The sequence below is a fragment of the Nannobrachium achirus genome (assembly GCF_963921795.1).
Source record: "Nannobrachium achirus genome assembly, chromosome: 12".
In the NCBI taxonomy this organism is placed as follows: domain Eukaryota; kingdom Metazoa; phylum Chordata; class Actinopteri; order Myctophiformes; family Myctophidae; genus Nannobrachium; species Nannobrachium achirus.
This window is the reverse complement of record NC_137832.1, coordinates 50,999,793-51,024,263: the sequence shown is the minus strand read 5'-3', so window position 1 is coordinate 51,024,263 and position 24,471 is coordinate 50,999,793. Positions and strand designations below refer to the sequence as shown.

Sequence of the window (24,471 nt, the reverse complement as noted above, 5' to 3'; positions counted from 1 at the left end):
GAGTTAATGATGAATTATCACGTCCAGAGACGTGTTAACTGGTTATCATGGCCACCGAAAACCTGGTAAAAACAATAGCAAAGATACATGGCAGCTAATCTACATTAGTTATGGCAAAACTATGGCAGCCCAAGTATTAACAATCTTCTGACGTGTTTGTGTGATGGTGCCTTTAGAGTTAATTCCTCTCACCTGTATCGCCCATACAGGTTCCCTTCTGTTAACCCAAAAGATCAAGTCCCTGCCAAAACAAAAGGTAAAAAGTTGCAACTGATTCAATATTTGACTTAATTGTTTCATAGCTCACACACCAAATTGTCATGTGTCGGGCAGAAACCTCATATCTCCAAGTTTCATGTGTTTTTTTTGTAAAATAAAGCCCTGCTTCATCATACAAGACTGTCGCACAAGACTAGTGAAAATAGCACATCTACAAGCACACAACGCCTCATGGTGTGAGGCGTTGTGTGCTTGTAGATCAGCTATTTTCATTAGTTTAAATATTTAATGATAAATGCAAAACGAACAATTTTGGACAAGGTTTCCACACGACGATATAAGAAGAACGATATAATTGCTTGACATCTTACCAGTTGATTGTGTTGTTGTCTTTCGGTTCTATATTCCTTGTGCTGTTGTGACAGTTTGGACTGTGAAAGGAAAAAAAAGGAAAAAGTGTGAAAGATTTGCTTGTTTGCCTCCGCATTTGTGTCTATGAGCGTGAACAAGCACGCACACGCGCATGCAGCAAGCCTAGAAAACATCCCCCACGGTGAAATGGTCCGGTCAGTTTATTGCCATAAAGGAACAGCCTGCTGCGTCTTTAAGAGCAGCTAGCACGGAGCATGATAAAACCATCTATGTATGAATTCCACATCGCTGCACCGAGGCGAGGACGGGCCATTCATGCTATTTGGAGCGTTTGTGTCTTGGACTCAGTTGTTTGTCTGATAAATGCACGCTACAGAAGGTCTGTATTATGTTTAGTGTCGCCATTATTTGCATTATTGCCACAGCAATGAGCAATATTTCATTTTCATTTGACTAAAATGCCCAACTGCAAAGCTGCGGGCGTAATCTTGAACAGTGAGTGAATAATTGACCTTTTTCGCAGCAGCCATGTTAACATGAAATAGTAGGGTAAAGACGCTGACACTAATTCTGGTTTTAAGGTTTTTAATGTAGCACCCTGACTCATAGTAGATCGGGTGCGCCCTGTTTGACCACAATGGAACCTTAATTAGTTAGTAATGTCATGTCACAAAGGCTGCAGTGAAAAGGCTCTGTTTTTTCGAGGGGAGGTGCATGGGTGGCAGAGCGGTGGCTCTCACCGAGGGATGGGTCGATATGAAAATGTCATATCACGATTATTGTGACAAAAGAAATCGCGATTTACGATATTACCGCGCTAATCAAAATCCATTATCCTGGGGCGGAACATTTGCCAAAAAATTGCAGATCTACCAGCTCACAGTGCGTCGCAACGAGACGCGTTGTGAGCTTGTTGATCGGCTATTTTTTGGCAAAGACATTTGATAGAGAGTGAAAAAAAGACTGTATAAGTACGTACTGTATATTAAGTACCTTTTACCAGTTATAGAGGGTTTAATGGTACCGGATATGCAGCTCGGCAAATAAAAGGTGAATTGAACCCAGTGCATGACGGAGGACGATATCACGATAAATTAAATCTCCACGATACGATTATCGTGGGTGTTTTTTTATCTCGATAAACGATAATATGGCGTATCGTCCAATCCCTACTCTCACCATCCGACTTCTTCGGGGTTGTCCAGCCACACTCTCATCACATAGAGGAAACACGTCAGCAGCTTCAGGGAGAAGTTGAACAGGCGGATTCTCAGACCTGAGGAGCAAAACACACAAACACAACAAAGCACATGTCAAGTCGCTTTAAATATTGCACATTTCATGCGGCAAGCGCAGACTAAATGTGCTTCAAAAGATAAAGACAGGAAAATGCCAAGGTCAGCAATGACACAAAATGAACACAATTACATAATTATGATGAACACGTGAGAATGAATTAGAATAAAATGAAAGTCCAGTTTGAAAGATAACTACACACTCCGAACCTATCTGAAAGCTTGTTTTCTCCAATTTTTACTTTTACTCCACTACAATTATTTGACTACTACGGTAGTTACTTTGTAGATTAGTATTACAGAACATACATTAACCACTTCAGCCCTACAGTACTGTATATACATTTTGGCAATTTGAGAATCAATCTACAAGCTAGTAGTTTTTTGTTTACATGTGGTGTCACACTAACTCCTCACAACTAACTCAGAAAGTGTTCAAAATGGAAGCAAATAGATTTTGGATCTGTAACTCCTAATGGAGTACAAATGGACTGGGTCTATTTGGGTCTATTTGGATTTTACAGTGCAGTGCAAAGTCACTTGGCAGAGGACAGGCTGAATTTGAGCCACCATATGCTTACAACTCTCAACATTAAATGCTGCAATCTCAAACTTGTCATGTCCTCCCCGAGATTCAGCCCTGGTCTCCTGGCATGAGAGAACACATTTATACCACTCAGCCAAGAGGCATACCCCCCCCTTGGTGAGGCCGCACGTGAGGGATATCACCCTTCAAAACAGCCTACCAGACATACTGTACAGAGCCCAACACCGCACACAGCTACAGTATATACCAGGGGTCTTCAACAGGGGGTCCGGGACCCCTAGGGGGTCCTCAGAGTAACTACAGGGGGTCCTCCAAATCTTTGTGTGATAGAAACTGTTTTCTCCTTTTTTATATTAACCACTTGAACCCTAGCGTCCATATTCTGAGAACTTGCTGCGAGGCATTGTGAGCTTGTAGATCTGCTATTTTTGGCAAAGATTTTGGGGGTAGAGGAGAAAAAGAGCAGACCAAGTACAGAGTGAAAGGTCACGTTTTGAAGTATTGACGGTTCAAATGGTTAAATATCTGAAAATGCAAATTGACACGAATCCAAAACACACCGATGATTGCGCTGTGAAACGATGAAACTACATGGAATCTATGAAAAGGTTGTGGGGGTCCCCGCTTCATCTCTCTCTCTCAACTAAAGGGTCCCTGGCCTGAAAACATTGAAGACCCCTGGTATATACAGTATGTACAGTAAGTGTGTGTATTTGTCACCAAGCAGTGAAAAGCCTATACACACACTAAATATGTCAAGGCCATGAAGCGTGTCTAATACATGCCCCTGCTGCTCTGGCAGCCTAGCTGTCACCGGGGATTTATTGTGCCCCTCACAAACGTTCAAACAATTACAGAGACGTCTTTCACACTGGGATAACCTTAGTTTACACAGTGTTACTCAGAGACAGAGGCTGCGCTAGGATTTTAAACTGCCGGTCCCAATGTCCGGCATGATTGAAATTTACCGGACATCTGATCAAAATGACGGTCATAGATAGATGGAAAAGTGTTTGTGAGAGAGAGGAGGGGGGGAAAGAGAGAGAGTGAGAGAGAGACAGAGAGATCTGCGGTGATATTAATGAACTGCCGTGTCATTGTCAACCGGTCAAGATGTCTGGAGAGATTTATATTTTCCGGTCTTTGTCATAAAATGACAAAACCGTCAGTTACCAGAATAACACAACCTCTGCTCAGAGAGTGTAGACTACTGAACCAAATGGACCTTTCACAGATGTAAGCACAATTCCGGAGGCAAACAAAAAGCATAGTATATATAAGCACATACCGAACACACAGTTCAGAATTATTTATTTATGGTCACATGAAGAGCAAATGCATGGCCATAAGAACAAGAACAATGCATAATAATGACATATTATATATTGCTGCTCTGCGGCAGAAATGTCATATCCATATTTCAACTTCTTATGTTTTTTTCATAAATGAATGCAGTACTTTGATGCACGATAGGGTCATGCAAAAGCAGATCTGCCATCTTTGCAATATTTTTTATCGCAATGAAAAGTAGTAATTTTTTCCCCATTTCCTGAAAAGCAACGGTTTCCACCCGAGTGTGTGATATCATCTCTGTTGGGTTGAAATGTCCAAAACTGTTACTTTTCAGGAGTAAAATAAAAAAAATAGTAGCAGATCTACAAGCTCAAAACATGTCGCTTTGTGCCGCGTTTCGAGCTTGTTGATCTGCTACTTCTGAAGCTTTCATTTGACACATACTATTGTGAATTAAATGATATATCATCACATATAGGATTCTTCATTCACAAGCAATTGTCTATAGCAACGTGCGGTATCCACTAGGAAGGGGGCCGACCGAGGTAGCAGTGACTTCTCCATGTATGGAAGCTGCTAATAATAGCTGTTAAGTGCTAAGTCTTATTTAACAAATGATCAAATCTTCATGGAATCCAGAGAGTGCGTGTGTGTGTTTAGTGTGTATTCTTGTATTACTATTCTTGTGAGGGCCAAATAGTGAAATAGAACGGGTAAGTTCTGCTTCCAGGTTCGTTTAAAAAAAAAAAAAAAAAAAAAAAAAGTATTGTTAGTAACGTTTGTGTGTGTGCGCGTGGGCACCAGTGCATGTGTATGTACAATAATGTCTCGTTGTGTGTGCATGCATGCATTCGTTCATACAGTATGCAAGCATGTGTGTGTCCCTGTAAATTAGACTCTGGACACGTGTCCCCACGAAGCAATAAATACATGTGTATTTGTGTGTGTGTGTGTGTGTGTGTGTGTGTGTGTGTGTGTGTGTGTGCGCGTGCGTGCGTGCGTGCGTGCGTGCGTGCGTGCGTGCGTGTGCGCGTGCGTGCTTGCATACGTGCATGTGGTTACCACATAACAGTACACACAACCTCTGGCAGGGCTGCCAGTACACGTGACAGCCAGCGGGTGGCACTAGTAGCTTGAACTAATAATACGTTGTTTTCCAATTGGCCACACAGCCAGCAGCTTCATCCATCTGAAGTGAAATGTTTTCCTTAAATTGAGCGCTGGTGTCAATACTAAAATGATTTGGAACAGGCCAGCCACAAACAATGTACAGCAGACAGGTTGAGGGAGCCCCGTGGCGAGGTGTGACATTTCCATTATAAGAGCTTGTTGTTCTTTCTCTGTCAGTTACAATGGAGTCTTCAGTGACGAAGGCAAAGCTGACATTGAGCTCAACACTGCATAATCCTTAGTGGGTTGCTGTGTTCACGTTGCCAGATGCAAAGATACAGTACAATCCACCATTCATTTCCAATGCCGGCGACATGAAGATAGAAAGATACATCCTACGTTTGTAGCTGCTACAAAAGCTATAGAAATATGAGCTGGCTTCAACTTCAGATGCAAAGCTACAAAGGCAAGCTGCCTGAATTTGAACGACTAATAGTTGGTGGTCTCTTTCAAGGGGAACACACACCAGCTGCGGATAGGATGCGCACATTTTTCTCTCTCTCTCGTTTATCCCGTAACCCCGGAGGGTCGTTGAGGCACCACAGACGATCTGCTGACCAGCTCTCTCCTCCTTATCTGTCGTCGGCAGCTGTCATTGCCTCACTGACTTCAAGTGAGTCCATTCTCCGATGTGATCGTCACATCTTTTCTTTTGTCTCCCTCGTCTCCAGCCACCTTGTATACGGTCCCTTGCAGGATGGTCTTTGCAAGGCCTGAGGATCTGGTGATGTGTCCGTACCACCTCAGTTTTCACTTTATGACAGTGGAGAGCAGGTCATCATTCATGTGGGCCGATGGCTTGGCTGATCTTTTGCTGGACATCCTCTTTTGTGACATGTTGGGTGTAGGGAGATACCCATGAGTCTTTAGCATCTCATCTCCATGCTCTGTATTTTTTCACCGCACGGCAACGCCTGGAAAATGATAACAGTGGCGTATCGGAGCAGCGGGCGAGGCGTGAACACACACCTGCGTGCGTCTGATGCCACCAATGCGGGTATGTTCATTGAAAATAATGGTGGCGGCTGTTTTGACACGTGCCGTCCGCAGCCGGTGTGTGCTCCGCTCCCCTTTACTTTGGTAGGAAGATGTTCCACTGATGGGATGCTCTAACAGAGAAGAACGTTACACCAAACACATGTTTGAATGGTACACAGTCCCCTCTGGTAGTTGCCCTTGATTCTCTGTCACCACTTTCCCTTCACCCTGTGAACCGTTTCAGTGGAGGAGGACGTGCAAGCTCACTTAAAACCTTAAAAATTAGTCATGCATATGCAAAATGTTTAAAGCAATCAACAGTAAACACATTTTACCTTTGAACAATATGGCAATGGTGGTAACGATTGGGCTTTTAAAGCCCTGTTTTAAAGTGATTCTATAGGTTTCAAAGTTGTCAGATTTGTCTGTGACCAGGTTTGAAGCAGTATGTTATGCGTGAGAAGATAGCATGCATGAAGCGTTTAGCTGTGTCTGTTGTTAGATATGGTCTTATGTGCCTGAAGTACTGTTAGACACATGCAGCAAGACCATATCTTTAACTCAGAGAGTGTAAGAATGGAGCCAAATGTACCCAGAAGAGTTACATTATCACTGAGGATTTCAGTGTGTAGAATAGCCGTGTCAACGCGATTATCTACTGATGTCAGGGGATGACCATGGTCACGCACATGCACGTGCCTCCCTACACACACACACACACACGCGACATGCCTCCCTAGTCCCTACACAAGCACACACGCGCGTGCACGCACACAACCACTCACGCACACATTATATACTAATCCCTCAAGACAGTTCAGAGCTGTGCAATTCAAACGATTTTTTCCCCTTTTGTTTGCCGACAGGTTCCCAGAATGTACACACACACACACACACACACGCACGCACGCACGCACGCACGCGCGCACGCACGCACGCACGCACGCACGCACGCACGCACGCACGCACGCACGCACGCACGCACGCACGGCACGCACACTGCCCACTCACGCACACTTAAATAGACAGCTTCCAGACATGCTGCATCCAGTAGTCTATTTGGCTTCCTCCAGCGATATACTAAACAGCCCACCCCGACTCTGCCTCGCCTGTCTCCTAATAGGAATTAAAACCGACAGCCATTCAGACTTTTTCCTACACGTAGACAATAACAAAAGACCTCCATCTAGCCTTGTCTTTGCAGGACCACTGCATGCCCCACCTCCCATGCTAATGTTAAAAAAAGAAAGAAAGAAAGAAAAAGACTGAAGAAAAAAAGGAATCTAATCATAATGTATCTTGGGATCCGAAATGCCTTTGCTCCAATGTGGATCTCGGACTTCACGTGGCCAGCCTGTGATGTCAATCATCTATCTATAAATGAAAGAATCTATGTGTATGTGTGTGTGTGTGTGTGTGTGTGTGTGTGTGTGTGTGTGTGTGTGTGTGTGTGTGTGTGTGTGTGTGTGTGTGTGTGCGTGCGTGCGTGCGTGCGTGCGTGCGTGCGTGCGTGCGTGCGTGCGTGCGTGCGTGCGTGCGTGCGTGCGTGCGTGCGTGTGTTATGCATTCACATTCACAACTTGCATCATTCGAGTAGGCCGGTGCCCAATGGGTGCAGTATACTACAAAGCCTCTTGATGCCTGACTACCAGTTTCCCATCTCCATCCATCCTAGCCTGACACTTCAGTCCGCACATCACCCCCCCCTGCTGGTGGGTGGTTTGTAGTGTGGACTGAAGCTGCACACATTTTAATCTATTTCGAAGGCGCCCGAAGAGCGGGCGCATTGAATGGGCCAATCAGGGTTGTATGCTTGGGGCACGTGTGTGGCTGCTCCGGTCCCAGCCCCCTCCAAACGAGAGAGTGTTTTTTACTGGTGATTCAGTCAGAGTGTATGAAAGGGTGCGCTCGTTTTATTGTCCACGACATTGCAAGCGGCGCGAAGGCCAGCGGACCTTGGTCCTGCTCTTCGCCCCCGAGCGCCGCAGGCGCGAGTGGCCGCGAAGAGCGGGCCAGGGCCGCGCGGCCGGCGGAGCGCCGCGCGAGTTACGAAGCAGTGGTGAATGCAATCGTTATATTTATGCCCAGGCCGTAAGGCCTGGGCAAGCCCACGATAAACGCCCGCGCAGTCCGGTGCGCATTTCCGAACGCACCCTTTCCCCACACTCGGACTGAAACACCAGTAAAAAACACCATCCCCCCTCCAAACAGAGCTCTTGAGCTCACGTAAGACTCACTCGTGGACTCTGATTGGTGTCCTCTGCCCACGTGAGAGTCTATAGTGGACTCTGATTGGTCCGTGAAAACTGTCATGGCGGAGTCAGACTTGACTCGTATTATTTTAATAAACTATGAAATAGTGCCGTTTCTTCACGTTTTAATACCATTTTGCACTAACGTAAACATGCAGACATATAATATGTTATGAGAAATAACGTATTTTTGCAATGTCACGCCACGTCGCCGTCGCGCGTGTGTGTGTGTGTGTATGTGTGTGTGTGTGTGTGTGTGTGTGACGTCAATAGGCTTTAGCCCCCCCCCCGCCGAAATGGATTGTCTGCCCGGAATGTCAGACTCTCTCCCCCCACGTAGTGTGGTGTTGAGATGTCGGACGCTAGCAGTCAGGCAACATCCATCCAGCATTGTGAACCTCTGCCAGCAAGCCACCAAGCTCCCAGAACCACGGTAGAGCATTGAAGCAGCCTTTAGGCCCTTTCCCACTGCGTCCGATAACGATAACGATAAAGACATGTCGGCATTCACGTCAATTATGTCGTGTTATCGTTGTGGTGTGGAAGCTACCATCCGCTCTCATCCACTTCAATGGAGAACATTATTTTTTTATCCTTTATCGTGGCCGGGGCAGTCCTCTCTCTATTATACTGTATATTACCACTATGGCTGCCACACTGCGGGCTCTGTCACCACAACTTGTGAAATGGGACATTCTGCCTAATGACTACTTTCTACTTTCGGTACTTTAAGTACATTTTTATACCAGTACTTTTGTACTTTTACTAGTACAACATTTTGAATTCCGGGATTTTACTTGTAAGGCTGCACCCAAACCAAAGTACCTATGAGAGTGGATTCCCCATTCCGCCAATGCGTTTCAATGAGAATGGAGCGTTTTTTTGCAGAAATCCTCTACTGGCATGAAACCGCTCCATTCTCATTGAAATGCATTGGCGGAATGAGGAATCCACTCTCATAGGTACTTTGTTGTGGGTGCAGCCTTACAGAGTATTTCTACATTGCAGTATTGATACCGCAGGTTCCGTGAGGGAACCTGTTGGAGCAACATACTGATGTTGTTGAATCAACACACTCCTCCATCAATACTGCATGGAGGAGGTCACACAGGTACTGGGTGCATGGAGAAATTATCTATTTGTGCTGTGTCAAGGACCCCCAAATTCATATGTGTATTTGGGCAAGGACCCCCTCCTGAAAAGAATATGTTGTGCCAGGGACAAGATTTGTATTTCAAAAATATTTCCAATTTCTTTGTTTATAGATTGTAGATTGGTTATTTTCAAATAGACGATACAGTATACAGGTTTAATATTGTTAAACTGATTCTGATGCTATATCAAAGGTAGAGAAAAGATCTTTTAACTGGGGACCCCCTGCCTGCTATAGAATAGGTAAATGGCCCGACTGAGATTGAAATTGGATACAGTGTACTGTACACAACACATACTGTATCCAAAGTCATTTATTTTATATTTCCTCTATTACTGTGTGAGAGCCTGGGGCCTGACGAGCCTGTCATCATGTGTACTCTCATTACTTTGAGATGTGTACTCTCATTACTTTGAGATGTGTACTCTCATTACTTTGAGATGTGTACTCTCATTACTTTCAGATGTGTACTCTCATTACTTTTAGAGGTGTACTGTCATTACTTTGAGATGTGTACTCTCATTACTTTGAGACGTGTACTCTCATTACTTTGAGATGTGTACTTACTTGACCTTTGGTTTTTGATGAAGAATAGCTTCAGCCTCTCTTTGAATGTGTTTTCATTCACGTAGAACTCCACCTGCACCCTGCAGGAGACAGAGAGACAGAGGGTTAGAAAGAGTTAGACGCACGCACGCACGCACGCACGCACGCACGCACGCACGCACGCACGCACGCACGCACGCACGCACGCACGCACGCACGCACGCACGCACGCACGCACGCACGCACGCACGCACGCACGCACGCACGCACGCACGCACGCACACACACACACACACACACACACACACACACACACACACACACACACACACACACACACACACACACACACACACACACACACACACACACACACACACACAACCACGTCGCTTTCGGGTGGAAACATGACACACACACACACACAACCACGTCGCTTTCTGGTGGAAACATGAAACCGTTACTTTTCAGGAAATAGAAAAAATAATGGATACAATCTAGTTATTATTAGTTAAATAAAACATAATCACTTTCAACCCATTTCAGACAGAGTGGGCGGGGTCTATGGTGTGGACACTACACTACTTTCAGCCTGGAGCTCACAATAAGTGTGAGCTTGTAGATATGCTATTTTCGCTACTTTTGCGTGACACTGTCAACAACAAACAACAACAAAGTATAAAATAGGGCATTCATTTATGAAGAAAAAAAACATACAAAATATGAAATATCTGGGTTCAAGATTTCTGCCCGACAATGACGACATAGTATTGACTTGGCAAAAGCATGGCTACTCATAAATATTTAATCTTATTTTATGAGAGTGACCCCCCTGCAAAACAAAACAACAATAAAAACAACCACAATCATAAACATCATCATCAAGAGTCTAATGCAGGGGTGGGCAACTTTGATGATGGCGAGGGCCACTATATTTCCACCTTCACTCCAGAGGGCCACATTGCATATTGCTACATCCTATAATTTGTCATTCTAGTATCCCATACAAAAGAAGCAAAAATAGTAGATCTACAAGCTCAAGTGCGATGCGTTTTGAGCCTGTAGATCAGCTATCTTTGCTTCTTTTGAATTGGAATCCTGAATTATTTTTTGTTATTTTTTAATTAGAATCCTGAAATGTAACATTTTGATTTAAATTCAAACACATTTAGTTATAGACTCATGTTAACTTTATGAACCTAAATACAAATACATTGGACATTGGACAAAAATACATTTTAATACTACTATACTAGTCATTAAGCTACTAATATAGACTGATGGAATTAAAGCAGGTCATGTTTGGAATTGGAACAGCTGAAATCAATAATATATCAGTATTCCGGTGTCAACCTGCGGGCCGCATTAAGTGAAGGTGGGGGCCGCATGTGGCCCCCGGGCCCCCAGTTGCCCATGTATGGTCTAATGCAATATAAAGTATACAGATAATTGCACAATAATTAAGGAGACTGACGTGCTAATGTTCTCCTAATGATGCACTACACTGAAGCATGCTCATCGGGGGGAACAGAACACGACACATCCTGGGCTGCTGCTATCTCAGGTAAAGGCATTTAATTGCTCCCCGGGGTAGATGTGAGTCAACACCATCACTTAAATGCACACTGTTACAACAACACTGACGCACAATAACAACAACTACACACTCGGTGTCATCATAACTGCAGCATGCATCACCGCAAAGTGAAAAATGACCAACATTAAACACCATAAAAGGACTCTCTGGATGGCCACTGGGGTCTCTCTCTCACACACATGAATTATTCGTGTGGCACAGAGAGCACTGCATGAATCATGCACGGTAAAGATCCTCAGTGTTCATTTAACCCGGAGTATACCAGAGGTCATGGCACGTGCACACATGTCATAGACATCAAAGGGGGCCTGAACCCCTGCCCTTTTATCTGTCTGTATAAGTGCCCTCTCCAGACCATGAATGCAGTTTTTACTATGGTGAAAGAAATGCAAATGCCCCCTTTCCATGCCATACCTGAAGGCAGCATTCAAGAGAATTGCCTTGTCCGAACTCTCTTGAACTACAGCATCTAACAGTATGTTGAAAGAATTGTCCTCTCTGAGTAGAAATCCATGCTGATCACCAGTATTCACTTGATTATACTTAGTTCAGTGTGGTATCAAGCACCGAAAATTTCAGCCCCTGCCTCTCTAACATTATCTGCACATCCCTGCCAGGGGACAGTAACCTTTTTGAAATGAAGTGCCATGTTTTTATTTTCTACAATAGTCAGTGTGCCATGTCAACAATCATTTTAATGACATGCCATCAAACATTTCCAACAAATTTTGATTGTCAGGACATTTTTATAATGATCATTAGACTCACCTATCTCCCCGACTCCCTCCCCAGTCACAGTTCTGAATTTTAATGCATGTAGAATTATGTGCAGGATGAAATTTGTAGCAAATTAGGTTATTTAATTTAATTGACCACGTTTAAAACAATATTAGATTTTTTCTCACACTTCTGCCAGTGATCACCATCCCCTTTGCCAATGTTGGTACCCGTGGTTAAGGTTGCCTTCCCATAGAGTATATGATCCATTTGGTTCCATCTGTACACACTGAAGAGTTAAATTAACTCTACAACTAGTGCATCTGCTGTGAGACTTGGAGGTGGTCTCGAGTAGTGCTACCCGAAGCTCACAAGCGCAATATCACACAAGTAAAAAGGGATAGAAATGTGGTCTTACATGCGAGGAGACCAGGGTTCAAATCCCAGTACATTATAGTTATGGATTTTACCGTAGTCTTTAAGGGATAGTTCAACCCCAAAATGACCCTTTTCTATTGATTACTCACCCCATGGAGACTTGAATTCATGGATATTTTATTGTTTTGGTTTTTGTCCCATTCCTAGGCCAATAATTTGGTGAGACTCTGTGTCTCCATAGGGAACCCAGCAGGCTCTTTTTGTCTCCATATGGAACCATTGCTGGTCATCAAATTATTGGCTTAGGAATATGACAAGTAATCCATAGAAAAAAAGAAAGGTATTTTTGGGGGAGGATGAACTATCCCTTTAGTTTAAAGCCTCACTAATATGTAACTTTTCTTTTATTAATAAAATGTAATTTTGTCCAATCTGTGGGGTAGAGTACCTGTATGTTAATACAATACAACTTGGGGCGGCATAGCTCAGGGGTAGAGAAACTGACATTAGAGCACGAAGGGTTCCCAGTTCAAATCCGGGCTCCTCCTGAGTTTATGTCGAAGAGTCCTTGAGCAAGACTCTGAATCCCTAGTTGATCCCGGTGAGTAGGTTGGTGCCTTGCATGGTTTCCTATGAATGTGTGTGTGAATGTACCGGTAATGCACAATCTATGTAAAGCGCCTTGGATAAAAGCGCTATATAAATGCAATGCACCATTTACCATTTAACTTGGGGTGGTTGTATTTTGTCTCCCTGCTTGTCTATTGAGACGTTGAGATTGTGTCTCGCCTAAAGTAGACACAGGATCTGACAGAAATGTTGTTCAATGTCATGATTCAATGTATCCCACGAGTAAGCAGGCCGGCTCTGTTAGCTCAATGGTAAAAATGTCAGCACTTAAGCAGGAGGCCGGGTTCAAATCCAGGGTAAAAGAGGAAAGTTACATTGTGCTGAAGCGTGGCTCAAGTTCAACCTGTCCTCCGCCCAGTTTCTTTGCTCTGTACGGTAAGATCCCCAGGGTTTAACTCAGACATGTTTACCAATGGAACCAAAAGGACCTGCTAAGGTTCCATGCGTTCCCACACAGATCCATTTGGTTCCATTTCCACTCTCTGAGTTAAATTAACCCTGAGGATTTTACTGTGTAGAGTACAGTGGTTCTCAGGGTGGGGTCCAGGGACCCTCGTGGTTCTTTGGGGAGGTCCAAATGAACCCTTCAAGGTCTGTAACTCTGAGAGCGTACACATTTGTATGCTGTCGCTCTTTGAGTGTCAGAGGTCCTTGAAATTAAAAGCCAGTGGTAGTCCATTAATGCAAGGACCTTGCATTCATTAAAACGAGCAGGGCTTCGCATTAAACGATAGCGATATTTCTCTTTTTTTTTTACAATGACAAATGCGAGGCGATTACAAGATGGGCACAACGGCGAGCTCTTGGAGGTCAAGTAATGATCAGAGTGTCATAACCTCCCTGTTCGGAAGGCTGGAAAGAGAAGAGAAACGACTCAATTAGCTCTGCTCTGTAACCAGGACGGCTCTGTCCTTACTGATAAATAAGAGGGCTGGGGAGCACTGTATAGAAAGTATCTAAGTACATTTACTTAAAGGGGGCCTGTCACCTAAAGGGTTACTGTCACTTAAAGAATCATCTTAAAAAACAAGTTAATATTTTTATGATGTCATTGTGGGGATGCGCAATTATAAGCCAATCAAATTAATTGTCTGTATAGCCTGACTGTATGACTACTTACTGTACTGGTCAGATGTTTTTGGGGGGCGAAGGGCAGATATTACACTGTGACATGAACTTCAGACTGTTTCAGACCGTTTTCAGAGAAGCTCATGTCACAGTGTAATCTGCCCCTCAACCCCTTTAGGTGACATTACCCCTTTAAGTACTGTACTTGAGTCAAACAAAAAACGTTCAATACTTTATACTTCTACTCCACTAGATCCCATAGGTCAGGGCCAGGCAACCTTAGGCACCCTGGCACAGGGGAGGGTGATCACTGGCACATGTGAGAGAGAGAGAATTTTATTTTAAAACTGTTTTAAATGTGGTCAATTCAATTAAGTCATCTAATTTGCAATAAATTACATCCTGCACATAATTCTACATTTATTAAAATTCTGAACTTTGACTGGGGAGGGAGGGAGTCGGGGAGATAGTAGGGATTATTGCTCTGATTCTAAGGATCCTTATAACAATGTCATGACAATCAAGTCAGAATTTTGATAGGGTGTCATTAAAATGTACTCCTGCCATAGGTAAATATTGAGTTTTTTTGTTTGTTTTACCCCACTACAATTATTTGAAAGCTTTAGTTACAAGCTGTACATATAGATTATTATTATTATTACAAAACATTATGTACATTAAGCAATTAAGTGCTATTTGATACTTCAGATATATATATTCAGATCTATCCGAAATAGCAGATCTACAAGCTTACGCGATGTACATTCTTTTATAGAGAGCACTCGGCCATCCTCAGAGCAGGTTTTAAAAAACAACATGTTTTTACATCTCAGCATTTGAGCCTTATGTCTTCTTGCAATTAATTATTTTTGGAGTTTATGTTGTTGTATCCGAGCACCCACTGCTTAAGGCATCCAGAGGAACAACACCTGCTTGTTTTTCATTTCACTGCTGTCGGGGGAAACCAAATTCAAACTTTTTGTGTTTTTTCCATGAATGAATGCCCTACTTCATACTACAGTGTCACGCAAAAGCATCAAAAATAGCAGATCTGCAAGCTCAAAATGTGACGCAAAGCGGCGTGTTTTGAGCTTGTAGATCTGCTACTTTTGAATTTGAATCCTGAAAAGTAACAGTTTTGGTGTGTGTGTATATTTGAATGCCAACGCTTTTGTACTTTTGTACTCAAGTAAAACGTTGAATATCAGAATTATACTTGTAACAACAGAGCATCTCTACATTGTGATACTTTTACTTAAAGGAGTAGTTCACCACTTTTCAACCTGTCTTCATATAATAGGTCCTCACTAATGTTCATAATAAAATAGCACAATTTTTTTCAGTCTGGGTCTCATAGGAGAGCTGTCAAATCCTTCCTACCGGTGACATCATCGTTTGACAAAAAAAAATTAAATAATATTTTTGAAAAAAAGAATTCGATTTTTATTATCACGAGAACAATGGCTTCCACTTTAACATTGCAACTTTTTCAGGAATAGAAAGCCTGCAGTTTCTATTAGCTTGCATTTCCCATTGATGATGTCACCGGTAGGAAGGATTTGACCCACCCACAGCTCTCCTATGAGACCCAAACTGAGTAGAAAGAAATTGTGATATTTTATCATGAACATATAGTGAGGACCTATTAAGATAGGTTGAAAAGTGGTGGAGTGCCCCTTTAACTCATTTAGTGCTGATCCCGAGAATACTCGTGAAAAGTAATAGAGTATCTGCAGTGCCAATCCCGAGTATACTCGGGAAAAGTAATATATTACTGTAACGGCGAGTACATTACCGAGAAGAATGGCCGCGGGTCCGGAGACGAAATCCGTCGCTGATTTTGCATCATCACGGCTCCACGAGCACAAAATAGTCCCATCCATAACATTGAGGTGGACAGGGGATCTCATCTTTAATGTCCATTATCTCAAAACTACACTTTAGAAGCTAGGATGGAGGCAGATGCTCGCTTATGTTACACAATGATAAAAGCTCCTGTCGGCCATTACACAACTCCACGTGGAGAACGATCGGTTCCGGCGCACGATCCGATGACGTCAGACCGGAAGTGATTGCGTGGTGGACTTCTGGCCTTCAAAATAAGATAACGGCGGTGATGCCAGCCTGAAGGTGGCATCGTGGACTTTATAATCCGTTAATTTCAGGGGCACTAAATGAGTTAAGCAAAAAATAAATCCATGGAGGATGGCTCTGTTGTTGTCTCTTAACTCATACTCTGCGATCCCCGTCGAAACCGGAGATGTACCGCGGTGCCATGCCCGTCGATCCCGGAAGTTTAATTAGCTTTAATCATTATGAAAGGATTAAAAGTATTATCGCTGATTTTCGCTGATTCTGGCTCTTTAGGCCCGCCCCCCTAACGGTCATTTCCGGTCTGGACCGGATCTAGCTTTCCGTATCCGGTCTGCGCCTGGGCCATAGTCCCGCCTCCGTTGGTTTACATTGTAACAGAAGAGGAAGCTACTCTGCAATGGAAAGCTAGTTTTTCGATCCGATATTTGCGTTTGGAAACTTTGATCCAGTCTCTACACGCCTGGATTATGATCCCCGCACATATCGTGCGTTTTGTGCGCGAACGTGTCCACGTGTTACCATAGCGCACAGCTGGTTTTTTCAATGTTTTTTCATGTAAACACTGGCGGATAGGCAGGGATACAGCGTGGCAACGGATATGTCTATTTCAATGGGGGTTTTTTTATTCGAAAGCTGTCACTGAGTCTACACGTCTACTAGATGAGTCGCGCACAGATTGTGCACGATGCGTGCGCGTGCCCACGTTAAAAGGTAAGGACAATTTGGCAGCTGCTTACTACAGCTATGTTTAAAATGGCAGCAAAATTGTTAATGAGAGGGGACTGGGGGTGGGGGGAGGGACAATAATGGTCTCAGAGCTCTGCCAGGAACCCTCTGAGATTGTTCCTCCTCTGTGATGAGGAGGAACCACGACAAGAGGAGGTGGGGAGGGCAATTACTGCAGCCAAGTCCCATGGGAGCTTTAGAAAGAGAGAGGAGGTGGTAGGATGGAGAATACCATACATCCAGGAGAGAGGGGGAGAGAGAGAGAGAGAGAGAGAGAGAGAGAGAGAAAGGGAGAGAGAGAGAGAGAGAGACAGACAGGGAGAGAGAGGGAGATAGACAGGGAGAGAGAGAGCTGCTGCGATAGGAGAAGGATATCATAGGGAATCCAACCACCTTAAAAAAAGAAAAAAAAAAGAACACACATTGTATATATCCCTGCTTTGCCTACACGTAACCTTGATGCATGAAAACGGTTACACTCTTTTCACCTGACCTGTACATATTTTGTTCCGATTGTATTGTATTGTATTGTGTACACTTCTGCTTTGGCAATGTAAACGTATGTTTTCTCATGCCAATAAAGCCCTTTGAATTGAATTGAATTGAATTGAATTGAATTGAATTGAATTGAATTGAGAGAGAGAGAGAAAGAGAGAGAGAGACAGGGAGAGAGAGGGAGATAGAGAGACGGACAGACATAGAGATTCCCAATTCCCTTTTAATTATAAATACATACATTATTTTGCTTTGATTGTATTGTTCCATTTTTGCTTTGGCAATGTAAACGTACCGGTATGATTTGTCATGCCAATAAAGCCCCTTGAATTCAAATTAATTTAGAATGAGGTACTCTTGCATGTGTGCGTGAAGCCGGGTTTGCGTGAGAGAGACAATGTCATCAGGGTCTTCTAATTCGTCCCTTTTCCCTCTCTTCCCACTGTATCACCATGGAGACAGCTTCCAGGCTGGAGTCATGATGAGTGTGTGTGTGTGTGTGTGTGTGTGTGTGTGTGTGTGTGTGTGTGTGTGTGTGTGTGTGTGTGTGTGTGTGTGTGTGTGTGTGTGTGTGTTCACAAACAAATTAACGTACACACCCACACACACCCACCCACGCCAGGATGTAAACAAAGAGCACATGGCCAATCGGGCGATGTTTTATTTATTTTTATATATATATTTTTTTTTATAATAAGATATTGCACCCACGATGATGCGAACATTTTGGGGATGACGTAATTTCTGATTGAATCTGTCTCCTAGTAAACAAGCACTATTCATACATTGGCGCGATCACTGACGAGTCAATGGCAGTGAACCGCTGGATTTCAAATGACGAGTTATTACACCAGTGGCAGTAAATGTCAACTGTGTAACTTTTGCTAAATTTGTATTTGGTATATATACAGTAAACGAATTAACTGCAGTTAATTAATCCCATTGAACTTCAAAGGGATTGTGAGCTGAGTTGATGGGGGGGGGGGGATAGCAGCTCTAAAAGAAAATCTTTGATTAAAAACAGCAATGAATGCATATTAAAAACCAAATGCATTTTGTACTTTTGAATATTTATCAATTTAAATGCAAGTACTCTAGCTAGCACTTTAACTCAAGTACATATGGTTTGACTGAGGATCTTTCACTTGTCTTTTTGAGTAATATTTGACAGGAATATCTACTGGGGTTGAGAATATACTTTGTCCACCACATCATCCACATATCATTGACACAGCTGTCAGAGCAGATAATGTATGTATCATCTATTCAGCCACTCATGTTTACCCAGAGCAGCGTGGCTAAGATCTCATTACACTGGCCTATTCTGAACATAATGTAAGGTCCAAAAACAAACATAGTAAAGCACGACGATGACTCACTCCGGATTTATTGAACCTCCGGAGCCCTATCTGTGACTCTCCACTTTACTGCAGCTCTAGGACTGCAGGCACATACTGTAGCATTGCCAGGGGCGTCACACCAAATTCTGGGCCCTGGGTACAAGGATTCACTGCGGGCCCCCCATGAATGTTAACTATTGAAAAATAGCAGATATACAAGCTCACACGCGGCACCGAGTGCCGCGCTGCGAGCTTGTATATCTGCTATTTTTGAAAAATCGTGAAAATGTGTGCAAGAAACCTATGTCAAGGACCCCCAAGATGATATGTATTTGGCCAAAGACCCCCATCTCAAAATATTTAGTTCCATCCAGCGCATCCTGGATCCCCTGCAGGGGTCATCAGGAGACTCCTTAGAGCATGGTTTCCCAAAGTGGATGCCGTGATGCCAGTCCAGGCGTGACGCAGAATAATTTGATAACATTTGGAATTCATCAGTATCACTATATCAATATCACTTCACTATGCTTCGTAAAACAGACATGATTTGCACTGTACTTGATGAGTTTGTTTTCAATCTATGGCCAGCTCTCTTCACCAAAAATAGCAGGTCTACAAGCTCACAAAGATCGCCTATTTTTGGCGAACCTTCCCCCCAGAATAGGGATGCAGGGGCTCAAGTGGTTAAACGTCAAATATAAAGTTATTTTCAGTCATGGAAATCTCAGGTGGAAAGATGTGAATATTTACGTCACGTAATATGATGTAAGATTCTAAAAATGTACAGTGTAATTCAGGGGTGCCGTGGATGAAAAGGTTATTTACAGGGGTGCCCTGAGTCAAAAAGGTTTGAAAACCCCTGCCCTATGGTTCACATTTGACTTCAAATTCAGTTATTTCATGCATATTGTCCCCAACTCTGAATAGTTTTTGGCAGAATAATCTGATTTCATCTGCATCTACATGAGACACGTGTTATAATTTAGATAAGCGTTTTATTGTATGCAACCATTCATTTATTAACCACTTTCAGGAATGTCATTATAGGTGAACATTTTCAAACATTTTACCTTTTCACTTGGTTAAAAATACACTGCTTTGCACGGCCTCCCAATGCTGGGCAGCATTGCTGTGTTATTGAGTCCCGGGGCTACAGCGAAGAGGGAGATCACGCACACTGTAGGGCTAGCAAAACCTTTAAAGATTTATTCGCTGCAGTTGGAAACAGGTTGGGGAGGGCGTGGGTTGCGTGTGTTTGTGTTTTATGTGTTGAAGAAAATAAGCCAACTGTCCCTTGAAATACGGAAACATGATTTGGATGCTAAAAGACGTGTCCCCTATTGAACTGATAAGACACACTTTAGTTTGTTCCTTACTTTTTGGATGATTCTTACAAGTTCAAACAACTCATTTACAGTACATACTGTATACTATAATACAGGTTGTAATATGATATACTAAAACTTTTTTTTTTCTTTTGCATTTTATCTATTTTGCATTTTATCTATTTTTCTCCTTATTCTTATTCTACCCTGCAACCCTGGTTGTGTTTGTGTTTTTGTGTGTTTGTGTCAGAAGCATTGCTTGGGCACTTTTCTGTGTTTGTTTCAGGCTGAGCTAAATGTGGAACGTGGATTTGCGTTGGGAGAAAAACAAACATTCTATCTAGGTTGGCTTACTGTGAAGAAGCATCAGTTGCCATGACGGTTGCCATGGCATTCAGCGCTGTATCACACACACACACACACACACACACACACACACACACACACACACACACACACACACACACACACACACACACACACACACACACACACACACACACACACACACACACACACACACGAATGCCATTTAAAAATAAAAAATAACCCTAACCCATCAAAGCATTGTGATCTTGTAGATCTGCTATTTTTGGTGCATGATACCGAAGATCAATGAAGTATACATCAAGCATAACTCCAACCACACACACAAGCACAAACACCCCCCCTCCTCCAACACACACATGCATACGCTATGAGAAGTAAGATAATAGTATGCACTGCATTAACATACTGTACACATGCACATGCATACATTATGCAGGCACACACACACACACACACACACACACACACACACACACACACACACACACACACACACACACACACACACACACACACACACACACACACACACACACACACACACACACACACACACACACACACACACTCTCTCTTGCAACGCTGCTACTGCCAGTGATTTCACACTGACTTGACTGACACACTCAAGCCGAGAACAACACAGTGACTAGTAGACATGCAGCAGCTTTGCATCCTGAGGAAACAGATCCAGATATGCTAGATTCACTCTACTCTGTCTACAGCAGGCACACAGATGCTCTGTGCCATATGGGACACTTGTTGATTATAAGTGAGCACAACCTCCCCGCTTAATGTAGTTTTGTTCAATGTATGTTCAGGGGTAGAGACCATTAAGTTAATCTTATAGAGGCTGAAAAACTGCCAAAAGGCACGCACGCACACACAGGTCTGATGAAGAGCCGGAAGGCTCGAAACATTACCACAGACAAGTAAATCTTACGCTTTGACTCTTATTTCTTAAAGTGTTAAACTGAAGTAGAGGTGTCGTTGCTTACTAGTGAACTGACGCTTGTGGGAAGACACAGACGCAGTTCATTTTAGGGGTGCAACAGTAAAGCGAACTATTCGATTCAGCACAGTGATGTCTTGTAGAGATGCGCGGATGGCGGGTTTAGCCGCAGTGCACCGCGGATCACCGTGGTGCGGGCGGATTTGGATCAATCAAATATTAATTAATTTCGGATAACCGCGGATGAAATAATGCAGGAAATTAATTATGACATAATAAAAAAGCTAAATCTCTATATGCTTGTGTCTGTGTGAGTGTTATTATTTACACTTTTTGTATAGGCCTACTTTGTAAAGTAACCCTAATTTTTCATGAGGCAATGTCCAGTCCACAATAAAACTAAACAGCTGTGACCACTCAAAGGCATCGGCATGCCTCGTTGCGCTCATTAGGCTACCTCTGCGCTAAAAAGTTAAATCTCTCTCATAGCTCCCTCCCGCATATTGCAAAGTAGGTAAGTTAAACTTCCCACTCTCTCTCTCTCTCTCTCTCTCTCTCTCTCTCTCTCTCTCTCTCTCTCTCTCTCTCTCTCTCTCTTGGATAATGGGCGGATAATGAATGTGTGCAGATGGATTCGGATGACCTCAAGAGCCTATCCTCGCATCTCTAATGTGTTGTGAGCTTGTAGATCTTAGTAATTCTTACAGACGCCCGACAAAGCCGGATGCACACCGTGGTGGATTCGAACGCCCAGCCCCCTGAGTGGTGTGCATGTGGTGGGCACTGGGCAGGCATATTGAGACAGGGACCCCTATCTTAGTGGAGCATGTTACAGCAGCACTTTGATACTTTACTCTTCTGCCCCGGATTTGAACCTGGTTTCCTGCGCACGCGCTGACATTTTTACCATTGCACTAGTAGAGCCTGTCTGCTTGCACAGGGGATGAATTGACTCTTGACCACCAGGTTAAAATTCGAGTAAGATCCTGTGTAAGACATGACCTTTGACATGATCTAAATATCTCAATAGAAGAGCAGGGAGACAAAATACAACCATCCCACAGATTGGACAAAGTTACATTTAATCATTAAAAAAGGTGACATAGTGTTGCTTTAAGACCCAGGCTACAGGGGGACAATCCTTCTTAACTTGACCTCTTGTCAGTACAGTACGGTATCTTCTTGCTGTGAAAATGACAACAGCAAGCTGCAAACTATTCTCTTCCACGCTCCCATGACACAGTATCCTGTTTACATCACTGTCCTCTCACTGTTTGCTTTCTTATTCTGTCAGACAAATCAAACAGTGGGTATACGAATAATTTCCGGGGTGCCGCTGCCTTCAGACTACGTCTGTCCGATTCAAGGCTTCTGTAAATAAAATCTATATTGGCTCTAGTTAGTTGGTTCTTTTTTAACTCTTTATTAACATTTTGTATTTGTATGTCTGTGGTGAAAATGACATTTTGACAAAAGTCCACCCCAATCCCTGGCGATTATTCAATGAATAGACGGAAAAAAAGCTCTGAAAATGCACACAGCCCACAAACCTGTTTAGGCAGGCATTCAGCTGAATGGCTGCTGTGTTAAATGGTCAGATGAGGTGGGCCGTGGATTCTCAAGTGGGCCTTGGTCCAGAAGGACCACTGATCTACAGGTAGACGTGTGGGAAGGACTCTGATCTTCAAAGGGACAATGGAGTGAGTGTGGACTGACTGACTGCTGTTGTATGAGAGAGAGTGGGCGTTGAGAGAAGGGCTGGCTGTTCTGTTCAAAGATGTCTTGCTGAGGAAACATGAAACATGCTGCCCTTTAATACCATGTACAGTAAAACTATTTCCACACATGCACTCACATACGCACGCAACACTGTTAGTCGGTAGTGTTATCCACACACACACACACACACACACACACACACACACACACACACACACACACACACACACACACACACACACACACACACACACACACACACACACACACACACACACACACACGCACACACACACACACACACACACACACATTATTGATGCCAAGAAGAGCCATTGAGAGGGAGCAATGCAGTCATTATACATGTATAATTTGGATGCTTGGCAATATTATTCTAATGGAGCAATAAAACATTAAATGGAAACTGCTGTAGAGAACAATCTCAGACTCATCTAATAAAGAGAGACTCCTATTTCAAAACTTGAAGGTAATTCAATTCATAGTAATGGTATGAATTAACTTTATTTGTGTAGAGCTTTTGCAAACAAGGTTACAAAGTGCTTTACACCAGTGGTTCTCATTATAAGCGTTTTAATTTCAAGGACCCCCACATTTGGTACACATGATATAGGCCACTCTGAGAATGCACAAATGCATTTGTGCATTCTCAGTTACAGACCTGAAAGAGTCCATATGGTTCTTAACTATCAGTAATTTACCTGGGGACCGCCTGGTACCCGTCAAGGACCCCTGGGGGGACCTCACTTTGAGAACCAATATTTTACAAAACACCTTAAAAGAATTACAGTAGAACATGGCAGGAAACATAACATAGATTCAAAGGAAATATAGTGAGTAAAGATACATATAAAACAATGTAAAAAAATCAGGCTGCATAAACAGGAGATAGGCTCCTGCCCTATGGGCCTCATGGCTCGGCAAGGCTTACTTACTTAGAATGGAATAGGAAAAAAGGCTGTTACATAACAGTACATGTTTAATAAATGGCATTCATGTATGTGCTAAGAGAGTGACTATTTTGGAATATCCATTTCTAATCAACAGCAACTGTTGTTAAATAATACATCTCACCAATATGTGGAGATACATCATTGCATATGGTCCCACTTGTGCTACACAAACACTAAGGATTGTACTGGGTAGCAAGAGGGGCTGGGTAGCAATTCCCATCCGTACGTTCTGTACGTATACAGTACTGTGCCTTAAAGTGTCCTTGAGCAAGACGCTGACCCCCAATTGCTCCTGATGTGCAAGCAA

The 24,471-nt window shown here is 43.2% G+C and overlaps 1 protein-coding gene across 1 annotated transcript in view; it reads right to left on the bottom strand.

Moving 5' to 3' along the window:
* Positions 1-24,471, bottom strand: part of kcnt1b (potassium sodium-activated channel subfamily T member 1b) — a gene marked incomplete at both ends in the record, with an annotated part of 144,848 nt that overhangs the window by 60,007 nt on the left and 60,370 nt on the right. Inside the window, 3 exons of the mRNA XM_080738727.1 lie at positions 193-241; positions 1,771-1,867; positions 9,847-9,926. Of these exons, the coding sequence (XP_080594853.1) occupies positions 193-241; positions 1,771-1,867; positions 9,847-9,926 (226 nt within the window). The remainder of the gene's footprint in view (positions 1-192; positions 242-1,770; positions 1,868-9,846; positions 9,927-24,471) is intronic.